The sequence below is a fragment of the Andrena cerasifolii genome, chromosome 10 (assembly GCF_050908995.1).
Source record: "Andrena cerasifolii isolate SP2316 chromosome 10, iyAndCera1_principal, whole genome shotgun sequence".
In the NCBI taxonomy this organism is placed as follows: Eukaryota; Metazoa; Arthropoda; class Insecta; order Hymenoptera; family Andrenidae; genus Andrena; species Andrena cerasifolii.
Genome location: NC_135127.1, coordinates 8287442 through 8304201, shown reverse-complemented (window position 1 = coordinate 8304201; position 16760 = coordinate 8287442). Strand labels below are relative to the sequence as shown.

General features: G+C 45.5%; 4 protein-coding genes across 6 annotated transcripts in view; 2 read left to right on the top strand and 2 right to left on the bottom strand.

Annotated features, from left to right (window-relative positions):
• LOC143373985 (Y+L amino acid transporter 2) overlaps positions 1 to 6631 on the bottom strand; it is a 40308-nt gene extending 33677 nt beyond the window's left edge. Inside the window, exon 1 of the mRNA XM_076821744.1 lies at positions 6493 to 6631. The gene's annotated coding sequence lies outside the window, so the exon portion shown is untranslated. The remainder of the gene's footprint in view (positions 1 to 6492) is intronic.
• On the top strand, positions 440 to 7738 carry LOC143373984 (uncharacterized). Of its 2 annotated transcripts, XM_076821738.1 has the most exons (9): positions 440 to 771; positions 1644 to 1706; positions 2335 to 2393; positions 3063 to 3631; positions 3712 to 4055; positions 4127 to 4268; positions 6189 to 6371; positions 6482 to 6620; positions 6916 to 7738. In XM_076821738.1, exons 1-9 carry the CDS (start codon positions 688 to 690, stop codon positions 7061 to 7063), a joined length of 1731 nt encoding a protein of 576 aa, XP_076677853.1. In that variant the 5' UTR covers positions 440 to 687; the 3' UTR covers positions 7064 to 7738. The 2 variants fall into 2 exon arrangements, with proteins under 2 accessions (XP_076677853.1, XP_076677854.1); XM_076821739.1 differs by lacking the exons at positions 440 to 771; positions 1644 to 1706 and adding an exon at positions 1758 to 1881.
• Positions 7739 to 8430: 692 nt separating this feature from the next.
• Hr96 (Nuclear hormone receptor HR96) lies at positions 8431 to 12563 on the top strand. The gene is made up of 6 exons (XM_076821737.1): positions 8431 to 8823; positions 8882 to 9037; positions 9314 to 10647; positions 10727 to 10943; positions 11016 to 11435; positions 11521 to 12563. The coding sequence occupies exons 1-6, from the start codon at positions 8806 to 8808 to the stop codon at positions 11716 to 11718; spliced, it is 2343 nt and encodes a 780-aa protein (XP_076677852.1). The 5' UTR covers positions 8431 to 8805; the 3' UTR covers positions 11719 to 12563.
• Positions 12564 to 12990: 427 nt separating this feature from the next.
• Positions 12991 to 16381, bottom strand: Nagk (N-acetylglucosamine kinase). Of its 2 annotated transcripts, none has more exons than XM_076821746.1 (6): positions 16191 to 16381; positions 14739 to 14910; positions 14565 to 14663; positions 14163 to 14415; positions 13615 to 13913; positions 12991 to 13540 (listed from the first exon to the last, which is right to left on the bottom strand). In XM_076821746.1, exons 1-6 carry the CDS (start codon positions 16364 to 16366, stop codon positions 13211 to 13213), a joined length of 1329 nt encoding a protein of 442 aa, XP_076677861.1. In that variant the 5' UTR covers positions 16367 to 16381; the 3' UTR covers positions 12991 to 13210. The 2 variants fall into 2 exon arrangements, with proteins under 2 accessions (XP_076677861.1, XP_076677862.1); XM_076821747.1 differs by having other exon boundaries at positions 14739 to 14823.
• Between the last annotated feature and the right edge of the window lie 379 nt (positions 16382 to 16760).

The following is a 16760-nucleotide window of genomic DNA, read 5'->3' as shown; positions in this document are numbered from 1 at the left end:
GATATTAACTGTTTAAATGATTTAACAGAAGTTCGAGTCAAGCACTGTACTCTGATTTAAATAAAATACCGCAAAATGGGAAGATTTTAGCGCAGTGTGAACGCGTCTTAAGTCAGTGACGCTCAAACTAGAGGTCCACGACGATGAAATATGAACACTTAATCCAATCTGACATTTATTTAACCGTTTACCACAGGGTATTCGATACCAAAACTCTTTCAATTCCTAGCATTAGAATTTATGAGTAGCCCAGTAGAATATCCTTCCACAATTATAATTTCCACCCTCAGCGTAATACCATGTGCGTGTATTCTCACTTATAGATCGTTAAGCACGGCGATCGAACGCCCACAGGCGTTCGCCGTACGTGCTAAGTCTATCGATCACATCACGAGCGTTCGAAGCACCAAAATGGCTGAGAAGGAGTAGGTTGAGAGCCACTGGCACAGGATCGTGTCCGATGAAACAGGTGCCCCATCAGAAAGTGACCAATCGTGGCCGCCACGGGCAGTTGGGACGTTCGTCATCGGATACGTCATTCGGCGAGGGGGCGACGAGGGGGGAAAATACGAAGGCAGCGGTGAGGGTTGTCAAGACACCTCGCCCACAAAAAGCAGATGCAGATGCGACCGGGCGGTGAACACGTGCGACGATTTTTTGTGACGGGCGCGCGAACACGCGGGTGCAATGCTGAAAAAGTTTTCGCGGAGCGACGCCTACGCGGACATATCCAAATGGGACACCAACGACGTGTTGTGCCTGCTGCGAAAGGTGAGTAAACTCGGCCGACCCTTGCCACCGTCGTACGAGCGATCCCTCCACCTAAGTAGATCTAGATCATGAATGGAGAATCTCTTGACGTTTTCGAGGATTCTGCGTTTCTATCTACGCCCGATCTGCCGAGCCCATATTTACATCTGTTTACATCCCACGAGGATCCCCTGACGGTCGATCGCGAGGAATGTGGGTACTGTCGCTCGATTAGGAATCGATACATTAAATAATTCTGAGAAATAAGCAAATACAAGGACATCTGTTTAGCGATGGTAAGACAGATAGGCCAGACAACGATCGATAAATACGGGCGACATGATTCAGCCGAGGTCGCGACGCCTCTTCACGGGTTAATACACTTTTCAGAGTGATTGTCAGACGAACCGGGAATGCCTGGCACCGTGCACGGCACATGTGTACAAACACTGGATCACGTGTATATTTTTAGCTTTCAACTATGAAGTGGACGTATGGGATTCACGTAGCACGCTGCACTTTCTTTCCCGCGGCGGGAATGGCATAGAAATGCGATAGCAGTGGAATGTAAAAAAAGCTAGCGGGGATCGCGAGAAAATTTCTACAGTCCAAGCCTTGCGATGGCGTGATGTACCGACCGAGGAAATTAAAATATCGCTTATCCTTGGACGATAAAAATAATTTCCTGTTAATACTTATCTGGGGAGTAGAGTGTTCGAATCGATATGTCGGAAAATATCTGCCTATATTTTCAATTATTATGATGATGATGGGGCATAGTATCTATTTGAGAGGAAACGGGAATTCCAATGTAGGAGCATCGCTAATAATTGGACTCCCGTTATCAAGATACTTCCTGCTTGATAAAACCTCCCACATCCTCGTTTTTACAGAACGGTTTGGAGGACTGCTGCAAAGCCATTACGAAACGACAGATCGACGGTGACGAGTTGTTGGTGAGTGCACATCGTTCGGAATCTAGTCATTTAGACAGCTTTCCTTTCTCTTCACGCATCGCTGATTAACGCGTGTGCCATCCGCGACTTTGTTGATGTCACGAGGCAATAGATACGTTGCAAGTGGACACCGATAACGCTCTGTTGCGTGGCCTGGAAACGAGACTCCGAAACAGTAAAAACAACTCTATATAAGATTTCTAACTACACAGACTGATTCTTCACGAATTAATGAATCGAAAATGCGCAATGAAATATTCCCGCTCGAGGCTTCGTTTGCAAGAAAATCGTCCTCAAAGATAAACTCGAAGCGCGAGCGATAAATGCATCTCCGAAGACGAATTCCTCGAAAACGAAGCCTCGCGCGGAGATACTTCACTCTACATTTTCGATCCATTTCTTAACACAGAATCATTTTACGCATGCTCCACCGACGGTTACAAAATACATTACGTGAAACGGAGAATATTGAACGGATTAATTGCTCCAGACAGGCGAAAGGAATTCGTAACCGTTGGGGTAGAGAAAACGCGGCGAGTCCTATTCATAAACTCGTGCATAGCTCGCGTCTCGTTTCGGCTGGCGCGTGCTCGCTTGTGCTCCTCTTAATTAATTGTAATTATTCCAGCACTTGACGGAAGGGAAGCTGTCTCTGTGGAAGAGTGACCTCACGCCTCCGTTAATATGGTAAGATAACGAAATGTAAAGCGCTGCCTCATTTCGCCGCGTCTCGACAGAATGGTAAAAGCTTGTTCGCAGCAAATAGGATCACGAAGTCACGGTCTAACGGTTCCTCTCCGCGGCACCTGAAGAATCCTCTCAGTGGCACGCCCTCCGACCGCGCCACGATCCCACTTAACTATCGCCAATATCCATTATAACCGCGGAATAAAGCGCGTAACGCTGTTTGGTACGAACGAACTAGCTTCGATTAGTCGTGAAGGTTCGATTGAAAAATTTGGCGAGCGACGATGCCCATAGAAAGCGACACGGGACGCAGCGTGCATACGGAAATTAAGGTTCAACGGCACGAATAAAATTCAAATATGCCGTAGCTAGCGATTCCGAAGGCCACGTGAGTTATTTGCTGACCACGGTGGTGCTGTAAGCACGTGATTCGTAATCGCGCAGGCGTTGGCAAATTTATCGCCTTCTTTTATTGAGGAAATTCTACTCGACGGCCACGTGCTGCCCGTTGGCGAGAATGGGCGAAGAAGTACTGGGAACACTTTTGCATGTTCTTGAAACGTTGGACACCTCGCTGACAAGGAGGGGGTTACGATTTAGGGGTCTTTTTTAATGAAACTGAGCTTGCAATGGTAAACCAGATGAGACATTAGTTTCTAATTCTTCCAGGAGCCTCTGGACATTCGTGGAGAAGGTGAAGAAAACGCCAGAGACATTCGCGATGAGGACAGTCGAGGCGAATAGAACTGAGGATCACCTCAGCGACACTGGTTCCTGGGGAACCGACTTTGAGGACGATATAAACGAAGAAACCACATTGTCGGAGATGCAGAAACGGCAATTGAATCACGAGGACGGGAAGCGCCAGAGGGTGCAAGATAGCGCAGAGCCGAAGCAGAAGAATGCCAGGAGGCAGGAAGAAGAGGTGGAAGAAGAAACGTACGCCAATTGCGTTTCCGCGCCGGACGACAAGAACGCGTACGCGAACTGCCATGAATCGAGGATCGTAGGCTTGAAGAACGTGTCTAGGTTGCACCAGCCGATGCCCAAGTCGTTGGCCGAGCAGCTTAAAGAGCAACTGCAATTGCGGAGCGCCAAGAAACCCATGGCCGTGCCGAAACCTGCATCGCTGCAGGCGAGGAGGGTGGAAGTTGTGTCACGGGGGAGCAATCAGCCGCAGAGATCCTTCCTGCACGATGTCTCGAAAGCGAGACCGAACGTTCTTAATCAGATGCAGTGTTAGTTGGCATTGGTTGGCACATGAAGTGCCGTGGTGGGTAAACACTGGCACTTGGAACAACTTAATCGATGATTTCAGGGAAGATGAACGTGCCGCCGCCACCAGAGCCGAAGAGGAACAAGGACCAGCCAGCGATCATCGAGAAGGTCAGCAAGGAGCAAGCCAAGTCTACCAACCTGAGGGGCTTCGACCTCGTCGCGAATTTACCAGCGCCGACAGAGGAGAGCGAGGACGACTATGAAGCTTTCGACGAGCAAATTATCGAGCAGAACCAGAAGAAGAATATGCTGAGGGTCAATAGCAAGCAGTCGCTGACCAGTGGCCACCGAAGTTCCGCGGAGAGCGTTTATCAGGCGCCCAGCGTCACCAGTTACGAAGACAGCGAGGAACCCTATGAGATATACGAGTCCATCACGGAAACGGTAAGTGCGGGACCAGCGTTCTCGCGCTGATACTTGAGCGAATAATCGAGGGAATCTTGTGATCTTTTTAGCCAAACGACACTGGGTACCCTGTAAGTCCCGTCCAGAGGCCGACGAACATTGAAGGACCGCCGCGGCCGCCTCTACCGCGGAAACCGCCTCAATCATCCGCTTCTGCCTCGCCAACTTCGAGTCGAAGCAGCTTGGAGAAGGGTTGGTATATTTGTTTCAGCTATTTTCGTGGGAAAATATCATAAGAACCTCGTATTACTGGTGTCTTCTATGAATCTCGAATGATCCTGACTGTATATCAAAGAAAGGTAGTGAACGCTAAAAGCGGTTCCCATGATACAACAAAACGGTTGCATCAACAGGAGGACAGTTGTAAAAAGGGGAAATTAGGCGGAGGACGTTGGACAAGGGATGCAACGTGTTACGTCGGCGAGGCAAAAAGTGCAGGCTGCATTGAAATTGAAAGAGTAAAAAGCTCGGTGGGCCTACTTCCCATAAACATCTGTGTGGCAAATGGCTGGCCGCGATGCTCGTGTAACCTGACGCGCAAATGCAATTGCAGCCAGTCATGAACCAACTATCGTCCCCTTTCTTTCGAGGCACACGGTTGTTCCGAATGAAATCCACTCGCGACGCGATCGCGGTCCATTCCCGTCTGCTTGGTTAACGAATCGAACGAGTGGCAATAGTGGAATCGAGGATAAACCAACGATCTGGCGTCTGGAGGAGCTCTGTAAGTTCTTTAATATGAACAACGATGGGGACAAGTGGAGTACTCCGAAGTCGCCGGTGAAGTTCAAGAAGAGAAGCACAGGCGAGCCGCGTTGTTCGAAAAGCTGATAAGCAAGCAGCGATTGAAAAGGGATCTCGGCGTGATCTAATCGTCAGGACACTGAAGCGGGAACAGTGTAATGGAATGTGCTCCTGCTTTTATCTGAGGCTGAGCAAACAGCTCTTAGGAGGCTTAGGGGCTCGCCTCGCCGATGAAGTGTCCGACACGATAGTGAGGATCAAGCGAGGACTCTCCAGGTGTTGTTACTCTCAACCACCCGAGCCGCCAGGTACAGAAACCATCGCGACGTCGTTTGCACGACTCGATACTGACCCGCGCGATCATCGTAGCGTTTCCAATCCCAATCGCATATCTTCCAAAATTGGAAGCGAAACGACGGCTAAACGAGCCTCGGAAGCACACATGCGCAGGTCGGTGTATTTTTAAGACCCGAGGAGATTGCGTGGCCCCATGCCGAGGGACCAACGGATGGCCGAGCTTCGTAGCTTATTCGAGTCGTTCTCGAGTTAAATGCCAGTCTGCGCGGTGATTTCGTCGCGCTCAGGTCGGTACGAACCTTCCTCCGCGAAACTGTGGACGTCTTGGTAGACCTAAGTGCGCGAGGAACTTTGTAATTCTACTAGATGCTCAGACTACTACGAGATCTGCTCGACTATCTTCAATTTAAGCTTCTATTCTACAGACTCGTGATCGTCGCCAGTTGCCTAGAGCTTTGTATCCGACTCTACAGTCGATAGACGTTACTTAACAAAGTCGCAGAGTGAATTGTATTATTTTTTATCCCCCTCTGTCGCGCGTATCGGGAAACTGGAAATCCTTGAAGCCGATCCAAGGGGGATCTTGTTTACGCTACTCTGGTTACGCTAAGTTGCGCGTTAAAAACCAGCCGCGGGTATATCGTTCTCCTTCGGCGCTATTTTAGTTCGCTGGGATAGCCAGTCATGGACGGAGGAGGGTCCGACGACGGTGTGCTGGTGCACATACTTCTGTTAAACGCGTAAAATAAACAGGAATTCAGTTTGTACGTGCTCGGTGAGAAACGTCCCGCGAAAATGGCAACCATAATTGGAGATCCGAAAAGAAACGTGTCCTTGAACACCGCGATACGCCGCCAAGCGAGTCTGTCAGAGTGCCTGACCCAGGCCACCCTCACGCAAGCCCGCCTCAATTTAGCAAGTTAGTGAGATGCTAAGTAGTCTAATCATGTGCAACATCTTTCAAGCTCTATCGAGGAGTGAAGCTCGGAGTGCATTGAACGCACTACTGCGGCGTGAAATCAAGATACCCTGAGTTCAGAGTATGTTTAATGCGTGCTGTGTTGATTGCAGAACGATCTCCTGACAAGAAATCGGCGACCCTGCCTCATTCCAACAGCAATACCTCGGTCAATACCGTGTCGTCGGAAAGGGCCACGAGACCGCTGCCACTACCGCCAGAAAGGCAGTCCTACGTCGATAAAACCTGGTTCCATAACGTCACAAGGGAACAGGCAACAGCTCTTATTAACGAACGTGAGTAAGATGCTTTGTTAAAGGAAGATTCGTACCAAAGAGAACATAAATCTACTCGCTCGTTCATTCACCCCTTTCCAATGATTGCGTGTGAAATTCTTGATTTGTAGAAAGTACTTACGGTAATCCACAAGACGGATACTTCCTCCTGAGACCGTCGACGACGAACGTGAACAACCCACTGGCTCTGGTCCTCTGGTACAAGGACAGGGTGTATAATGTTGCAGTTAGGAAGAGGCCTGATAACAGGTAAGAGGGATTCATGCTCCTCAGGCTTGCAGGCCGGCATTCTTTGTCCGTAAATATTACTGTTGAGCACGGGACTTCTTCTGCAACAAAAGAGACGCGTTAGTTTATTGTATCTATCGTGGAAGCTCGTGGAGAATGTTTGGACATGCTTTAGAGCCCATCGTTCTAAGAATGCGGTCTTGAGTTGCTTAGAAAGTGAGGATAGCTATGGAGAATGTGAAAACTGTGACCGGGGCAATTTTAAACATGTTGTTGGAGTGGAATGAAATTGAAGAAGGGTTTCTTTTGTTGGTAGATATGCGTTAGGCTTAGCGAAAGTGAACGAGCAATCGTTCACCAACGTGGAAGAGATCGTGATGTTTTACACGAGGGAAGATCTGCTGCTCTGCAGCGGTGATGTGATAATGGGAAGCACGAAATTGACTGACACACCGCCCAAATAAACCCCCCAGGAGATCTTCAGCGAAACGGAAACGCAAGTGTCTTTCTTAATACGTAAAGCCGGCTTGTGCAACGCGAATACCGCCTTACCAGCAATCCTCAATGAGATGTCCAGCACGTGTATGTAATTATTGGAGAAGTGCCTTCGTATTCGCGAGCAGCTCAAACGCCGAAACTTAATTCTGTATATTTCAACTGCATTTATGGTAGATCGTAGCGCGCGTGAATGGAAGTATTTACAAGTAGCGTAGTAAGGAAGCGGATCTTTGGCGAAATCAATTGAATGTGTATATTTTTAATACGAACTTTCTCCGATTGTATTTTTGCTAACATTAGATTTAAATATTAGAATCCTGAAAGTGTAGGAAGCAAGGGGTGTTGCTCTCTTGATCTATCAGTCATCTTATCAGTCACATATCAATCTACCATTCATTGTTTTATACCTGTATACCTGTACTCTTTATTCATAAGTTCTCTATAAGACAATCTTAACAAGCGAAATGAATAATCACACGATGTTACGTGTATCGGAGATTTGTAAATAAGCATCTTGTTTTTCGTTTGTAGGCAATTTAAGGAATGTCAAAATACCATCGAACAACTTTTGTACTGCGTTTTATCTGATACGTTATGTTTTCGAATTTAAGAAAATAAATTGTGCGAAGTATCTATCTGTATTCGTGTCATAAATGGTGTCTCCATTCACTTCTTTTACTGTTCAAGAAGATGAAGGGGAATATTAGAATACCAAAGAGTAAGATCGATAGATGATACTGCTTTACAAAGACAGTGAAGAAGTTCATTTCAATATCAAGAATAACAATTAGCAGATGAAGGGGGCAGAGTCATTGGCCCACTCTAAACTCGTAAATGAATCGTGAATTCGAAAAATACGAATGAAAGCCTTTCGCTGCTCGTATTTATCTAAATGTTCGGCGATAACGATAACGATACCACTGATTAAGTAAACAATTCTAAGACTGAGCTCCCAGCTCTCGAAACCTACGAGCAGTTACGTGATGGACGTTCACGCGGAACTCCTCGATTGTCGAGCTGATAATGCACGTTCGTGGGCGTATATATTTATCGCGAAATTAACATTACCTAACGGTGAATTTACATGTGTGCGAACTTTAAACCGGTTACTCAACAATTGCGAGACAATCAGAAAAAGAACACGTTCACTGATAAGAATGTGCTCGAGATTGAATCATCAGGAAACAAAAATGAGCTTACGATAAATTCAAACGTTCCATCCGCGTGCCCCCGTGTAACGTCTTTCGCTTGCTAGACAATCGAATTCACCCGGCGGATATCGAACGAGAATCGAAGGAGTTGATCATCGAAGGGGTCGCGTTTCGCGCGGGAAGATTCGAATTCTCGGATTTCGTGCCCGCTCGGTAAAAAGGCGACGCGCGTGGAAAGTTCCCTAGATCGTTTGATAGCAGTTACTTTCGTGACGTCACGTTGCTGTCGATCAGACGAGCGCAAGCGATGTGGGTGGGGGAATGTAGCAACGAGGCACACAAGTTTATGCGCACCGCCCCGTTAACTGTTCGTGACTGAACGTCAATTGAGCCATTCATTTAGCTTGTCACTCGAAGCTTTTAAAGCATCGTCTCCCGCAGGTCGGCCGCGTATGACCCAAAATGATCCTCGAATCGTGAACGGGCGCGACTAAACGGCCGTTGTTTCGCTCCCCCCATTCTGGTCGGCGGAGCGGTGCGCGATAAACAACGGTGACATGAGTCAGCCGTCGCAGGTGCGTAATTCCGAGCGGGAATAATGGTGCGCTAGATAAGAAGTGTTAATCGCCGAAGGAATCGTCCCTGGGAGCAATGGATGATGAACAGCCGGCAAGGGAGGCCAACAAGATCTGCGGTGTCTGCGGGGACCGCGCGCTCGGCTACAACTTCAACGCGGTGTCCTGCGAAAGCTGCAAGGCTTTCTTCCGACGGAACGCTTTGAAAAACAAGGTGACCGGTTTGAAAATCTGCTCCTCGCTTCTTAGAGATTTCCAGGGTTATCTCAGATTAATTCAATTGCTTTCATTCACCGCGATTTAAGTTCAAGTTACCGTTCGTCTACCAGTATACGAGACTGTACTTTGAAGTAACGACGGTACCATTCCCTTTTTTATTCTATCTTTCATTTGAATTTGAAGCTGCAATAGGAGATTATGTAGCTAGTTCGAACGTGCACGTACAATTTGAGTTTTAGCAACTAGGTTGTACTTAATGGTATTCTTGCAGGATTTCCGATGCCCCTTTACAGAGAACTGTAACATTACACCAGTTACCAGGCGATTTTGCCAGAAATGCCGTTTGGACAAGTGCTTCAGTATAGGTATGAGGAAGGAGTACATTATGTCCGAAGAAGATAAGGTATTGAAGCGGCAAAAGATTGAGCAGAATCGAGCAAAGAAACGGCCACCCTTGGACAGTGGGAAAATGTCAAATGTTAAAAAGGGGTGCATCGAGGATTCGAATTTCGACGATACCTCTGTGTCAGTTAACTCTGTTGCATCAACAGTGTCGGACACGTATTTCTGGGAGTCGGATAAAAAGTACGCCGACTTAGACGCGCGAAGGCAGAACGTAGCGGAGAGTATGAGTCCCGCGATAGCGGCAAGTGTTCCAAGTCCCTCTAGTCCACCGGAAAATGGCATTATAACAGAGTCGAAGACACTGGATATGATGAAAAGCTCTCATAATTCCGGTTCTAACTTCGATGGTTATGAACATTCTTATGAAATCGATGCGAAGAGATCGAGGATCAACGTGAATCCAGTGACGCAAAGCCAGCAGAGCTTTGACAAAGGGAAGTCCGTGCCCCATACCATAGAGGACGATAAGAAGCCAGTAATGAACGAAAGAAAGTTCGAGCAGAATGCAATGGACTCGGACCCTGAATTTGGTCCGACGAGCAACGAGTTGTTAAAGTATTCCCCTGAATTTGATAATACCCCTAGTTATAATAAAATTCACCATAGCCCCGTACAAACCTCCACGTACACCGACCAGCCCTTGCATCCGAGAAAATTGATTTATCAAGCGAGCTCGGAGACACGTGCGTGTTTGGAAGCTTGCGCGGAGGAGCCTGTTATATGCCACAAATCCAGCAAGGAGACGTGTCCGAGGAAGAGTAACTTAATCGATAAGTTCATGCAGGACCCAGCTCTAGTCACAAAGCTCGTTAATAACTCCAGTTTCGTTACGAGGATGTTCCAAAATCAGGAGATACTGTTAAAAATTATGACAGACTCTACTATTATTAGGAAATTAGAGGAGGATCCGCAAATTTCGGAAATCCTCAGAGAAAATGGTGCCATTTCTGAAAGAGAGGCAAAGTCTGAGAGTGACACGAATGTCCGTTTCAAGGATGAGTTAAGGCCTACCAACGGTCCGAGCCAGATGTTTAAGCAAACGTTTAAGCAGAGGCAGATAGAGAATCCGATCTTGACGGGCTTGATTACAAATTCTCATCCAGAAGAGTGCACGCAGCAGCACATGGAGCCTAGCAGTAGTAGCGACTGGAATAAAAATGTATCGGATGTTACGAGAGATGTGCTTCAAGAAGTGCAGAGGTATGGATGGTAGCTAGGATTTATTTGGAATTACGAGGATGATTGTAATACAGCGTCATAACTATTTGTTTCTCTTCAGAGTACCAATCGCAGTGAATTCCATCGAGTCTATTCTTTGCGAAGCAATTAAATTAGAGTTTTCAGCATATTCTGCTCTTGGCGGTATGGAGACCAGAAAGGAACTGAACGACGCTGAAAGAGCAAAGTTAAATGAGTTAATAGTGGCCAACAAAGCATTATTAGCTCCCTTAGATGAGGATATAACTAATTTAATCGGGGAAGACTGCAAGATTCAGGTAGCGCTTCGGCGAGATTTTATATTAAGTACAGCTGTTGCTAGCGTTCGACAGTAATTTATCCGCTTTCAGAATATCTTCGGCCAATCCGATCCGGCCCTATTAGATGTCATAAATCTAACTGCCATTGCCATTAGACGCTTGATAAAGATGGCGAAAAAGATAAACGCGTTTAAGAATATGTGCCAAGAGGATCAGATAGCTCTTTTGAAGGGTGGATGTACGGAGATGATGATTTTAAGAGCGGCCAACAATTACGATGCTGAGAAGGATATGTGGTGGATACCGCATAGCCAAGAAAGCATGTCAAATATAAAAGTGGATGTGTTGAAAGAAGCAAAGGGGAATCTTTATGCCGAGCATACACGATTCATCAGAGGCTTCGATCCAAAGTGGAGAGATGAGAATATCATTTTAATTTTAAGCGCGATTGCTCTGTTCACGCCCGACAGACCGAAAGTGGTGCACAATGACGTAATTAAGCTAGAACAAGTAAGTGAAGTACAGCCCTTTTCCCCCGCTTACAAATTACATTACGATAATGTAAGCAAACTCTAATCACACGTATCTTCCGTAGAATTCTTATTATTACTTGCTCAGACGATATCTGGAAAGCGTGTACCCTGGCTGCGAAGCCAAGTCTATGTTTCTGAAACTAATTCAGAAGATTTCCGATCTTCACAGGCTAAACAACGAAGTTGTTGGTGTCTATCTTAATTTAAATCCATCGAGAGTAGAACCACTACTTATAGAGATATTCGACTTGAAACATTGATCAAGCGTCTTTATCTTCTCGTTGGTTTCAACGTACTAGAAGAGTGATAACTGTAAATCTATCTCTTTTATCGATTTCGAATCCTATTCCTCCGTTGTAGTAACGTTTCTGCACACAGCATGTAGCAATACTACTTTAAGTATTTAAAAAATAAGTAATTAACATGAAGTCTGTGTAAACTACGCGGAAGCCGACAGATGTGGTTGAATATATTCCCGTACGTATGTACATATGTATATGAAATGTATCGAGGAAATGTTACTGGCGTCAAACTTTATGTGTATATGAATTCTACGATAAAAGAAAAACATGTATTCTATGTAAAGAAGCCGTTTGAAGAAAATATCAATTTTATCGTTAAATCAATATGTGAAGTTTCGCGACAAGCAGAGATTCTAGTTATAAATAAGCGTAAAAGTATTTCATCACTTCGCATCATTCTCTCTCGGATACCGAGGATAAACCGCGTATATGTAGTGATAGCGTATAGCTTATATGATTGTTAAAAGCATTATGTATATTTTGTGAAAGGTACCTTGAACTGTTACGTCTAGAAAGACTATTTGTTATATCAACCTCTGCGTTCGTGTTCGGCGTATTAATGTACGCGAAAGAAGAAGAATATTTGTTTGTTTTAGAACAAATTAAACGTTTCTCAGTGATAAGCTACACGTAAATTCAGCCCTTGGTATAAAAGTATAAAATAGCTTTGTCCCAAGCAGAAGAACGTATATAAATATATATACATGTTGAATATGACCTAAGTGATGTACGTTCGCGTTACAATGATTAAAGTGTACACAATTGTGATATCGTGTCGAAATATATTTTTCAAAGACTTGTTACATTTTGCCTTTCAATAGACCGCTTCATCCCTCTGTCGCGACTATTAGAACAATTTCTTATTGCTTTATTAGCGACGGAAGAATCGATAAAGGTGTACCTTCTTTGATATTAATCGCCGTCGGCGGTCGGTAAACTGTAACCGAGTAGGTGCAGGATTACGAGCACCATGATGCCCGCAGATGCAAGGAAAAACGCCACGCTGATGAATACAACAACGATAAATCCCAAAGACTTCAGAATCACCGACAAAATAGAGATAAACCAGTCCCAAATAGATTTGAGCAACATTTTTTTCCTTATCACTTTAGGATTTGTCCAAAAAGAATTCGTAGCCGTAGCTTTATTTTCGATGTGCCATATTGACGATCAAATTTTTATCAATAGATTACACGTTGCTATAAAGATGTGATAGAACCAACGAGAATGTCGATTGTTATATTACCAAAGGTAGATTTACTGCTTCGAGTTTCTGTACATTTTTATCTGTGTGCAGATGCCTTACATTTGTAGAAGAGTAGATATCGTAGAAATTGTATTGCCATTATAGTTTTAGAATAATTACGCGCATAACATATGTAGTCTTTATTAGATTCGCGGCAAATAGTGCCATTTGTGCCTTGTTTCCAACCTCCACCATTCTGATCTTTCAATCTCCTTCCGCCTTCTGGTTGCCGCAAAGGACGAACTTCGCCTTCGTCACGATCGGAGTTGGCGGCTTTACATAATTCTCGCGCTTATAATGGTAGAACGCTTCAACATTTTTATCGTAAGGTTTGTCGAATATGCAGTCGATCTTCTCGGCGGCAAGGTAGCAGGCCCCAACCGCTGCCGACACGTTTAACTGGAGCAAGCTCAGCTCGTCCACGGCCTTTGACTCGTGAATCTCCTCCGCGAAATCGTCCATCATGAATTTCCACGACTTCCAAACCGACCCCACGCAGACCACATTCAGTCCGCCGGAAGTTAGTTTGATCTCCTGGAACCGGTCGCAATATTTACGAGTCACATTCACCTCGACGTCTATCGGTCGTTCTAAAGCAACAGGCTTACGTTATGGGCCTTCCTCGCCAGAGCCACCACATGCTTCGCGAGCATCTTCCCATTCTCCCGTAAAAGGTACAAGCACAGTGGGTCCCCCTTCTCGCAACCAGTCGCGATCTCTTTAGTAAACCCGGCGAACTTGGTTTTATCAAAGTTAGTATAAATATGAGGCAGCATCTCGGTCCTATCTATTACGTTATAATAATTCCTCATGGCTGGCCACACGTAGGCTATAGCCTCGGGAGCTTGTGCCAAGCCGTCGAGGTCGTCGAAGACAATCTTGCAGGCTCTGTGCGCGATGTTATACGCTGAAAGTTCCATTTTAGCTGTCACACAGGCCGATTAGAAGACAGTGTCACATAATTTACAGGTCAGGTAAGCCGAGGACCTGTTGAGGTCTAACAGGACACTGCTCTCAGTATGTTACAAATCTCCACCGATCCAGAGTTTAGATTCACCCCTGAAAGCAGTGACCATCGCTTTTTCAGCGCTCTGTACGTTATAAATCTTGTGACACCACTTCCGAACCGATCGGCTGTACAATTTTCTATATATACCACTGCCCTCGTCACCCATCATGTGTCCCCAACCCCCGCATCGAATGGTCGTCCCGTTACGGCCGACCATCAGCGCGTTGCTGCCAGTGCCAGCGATCAGGACGATTCCACCGTTCTCCAGGCCGGTTCTAAGGCTACCTAGAGTGTCCGAAGTGAGTATGTACTCCTTGGCCAGGTTAGGATACATCTCTTGTATCGTTTCCAAAAGGAGGCGGTTGGAGCTTTCCTCCTCGCAACCGCTCAGGCAGAGACCCTGAACGACCGACGGAGGAAACGTGAGAATAGTTTCGCTTAATCGCCTCGATGGTAACCACGTGATATCGCGCGATTCCACTGGCAAATTAGTCACTTGATAGAGTTCACTGGAATCCCAGATAAGTAACCTTCCGCGACAGTACTTACTAAGGCAGCCAGAGGAACTTCGTCGGGTATCTCCAGGATTTCCTTCCCCCTCTGCACCATGGTGTTGATCCTGGTCACCGCCTCTGCCATCCCAATGCTCTGCTCAACGAGGCTTTTATTATCATTGTCGAGCTAGTAAACCACGGCTGTTATCGTGATCGGTTGCATAATTACCCAATGATTGGTGTCGGGCCCTTTAACTTCCGTCAGCGGTGTCCCCTTTTCATCGATGATTACCAGCGAGGAAAGGGTGCCGCCGCTGAGAGCGGTCAAGTACATAATAAGGAACGTTAATTCGTTATACAAAAATTCATCGAATATCTGGCCTCGTTCGGCTGTCGTTCGACTATTATTCGGACCGTGCGGATCGGTGTACATGCAAGTTAAAAGCAGAAAGCATGCTCGGCCTGTTAGAATCAGTTAAGTTAATTACAGCCGAAGTAGACCATAAATTGGCTTCGTTTTGTGCACGTAAAAGCTGGATCGTAAAGCGAATCGAATGGAATTCTGCGCGGGGATAGTGTCGGATTAGTGGCAGTGGTGAATACAATAAGGGAAAATGATTCTTGTTGTTAGTTTCGTGTTACTCGTCCCCACTTTCATTTCAGTCTTGAAATTGTGCATGTACACATGAGACAAGAAGTTTTGAGTATCGTCAGAATGAAACGGTACACAATTTGCAGATGCTTCTAATGTTATTTTACTTTTGATAACGTCGCGGGCGAAGCGAGTCCGCAAACAATTGCGAAGGTCTTAACGATAAATATATATCTGACGATAAGGACGCACGCGCCAGCGTTTTCTTCCTGGAAGCTCGTCTACGAAAAGTAGCGGGAAATCGTGCCTTAAAAAAAAATTCGTGTTCGGTCGATACTTCGTGTTGACTTATTTCGATAAATGGTGGTAAACGCGTGATTCTACTCGGTTCCCATTTTCAAATAGCAATATTCTGATAAGCAGCATTCGCTGTAATACGATAACGTTGTATCGATTGGACCGATTAGGACGGACTTTCCCTCGACCATTTCTCAATACGTACAAGAACGTTTTAACTTTATGTGATGTAATGTAAAAACAAATATTCTTTCCCTACTGCATCAATTGAGCTATTCAGGGTTATTGACTGTTACTTTCCCTCCAAAAATACCTCGAATAGCTTGTGATTTAATGACCCCCCTAAGTCATATGCTGAAGACACCCGAAATTGAAAGAAACTTGAAGAAAAACACGAAAAGATGATACCAATTTCGTTTCTGGAAATAATAAAAAGAAAAACAGTGGATAATATAGTGTCCAGTACCGAGCATAGTTTACCAGGCTACTGTTTTACCAACCGAGCTATTTTGACCGTTGGTCTTTGCTATCAAGATCCTGATTCGAAAAATCAGGATTGATGATCACACAAATTCTTTTTTAACGAATCTAGAATGTAATTTCAGAGTTTGGGACGTTACAAGTTGCAATCGATACGGAACTCGATACGACGTCGTGTTTTTCTCAAACATGATAGATGGAATTCGAACAGAATTGTACGCTCGACACAAAACGACAAATGGTCTGGGTTAGCATGGAATGCGTTTAATCATAACCGTAGCAGCACAATATATACGAATATTAATCACTCACCCCTCGACACCGCCGATTCTGATCATATCGGCGAACTGCGACAGATCCTGCTCTTCTTCAGGTTTTTCAATCTCCTCGTCGGAGTCCTTATGGCCAACCTGATCCCTCAAATTCTTCCGAAGTTGGAACTCATCAACGCGCTTCCCCTTCCCCCTCTTCTTCTTCTTTCCTGCCATTTTTCAAAGAAGTTTCAGTTTTTCAGATCTCTTTCGTTCTCTACAAAATGCAGGATCACAGGGATTCAGGCATAGGATTCGGGTATGCATGGTCGTCCGATAACGGATGACACGAAGGATGCGGTGATTTGAACATCCCATAACTCTCCAGTATATACGAGGAGACACGGATCGTAAGGACCGGGAAGTGGCTATCGTTTAGTACGAAATCGGGAACTATAATCGTTTCGGTCGTATCCGACAATCTTCGAGACGTTTAAAAGACATTCGTACACCGTGTTCCGGTGCAATCGCTCGATAGATAAGAGAGAATGTATGATAAGGCTTGTTCCTGATTTTCGTTAACCAAATGCGTGCGTCGACTTACTATGATAAGTTCAATGAATCCTCGGCG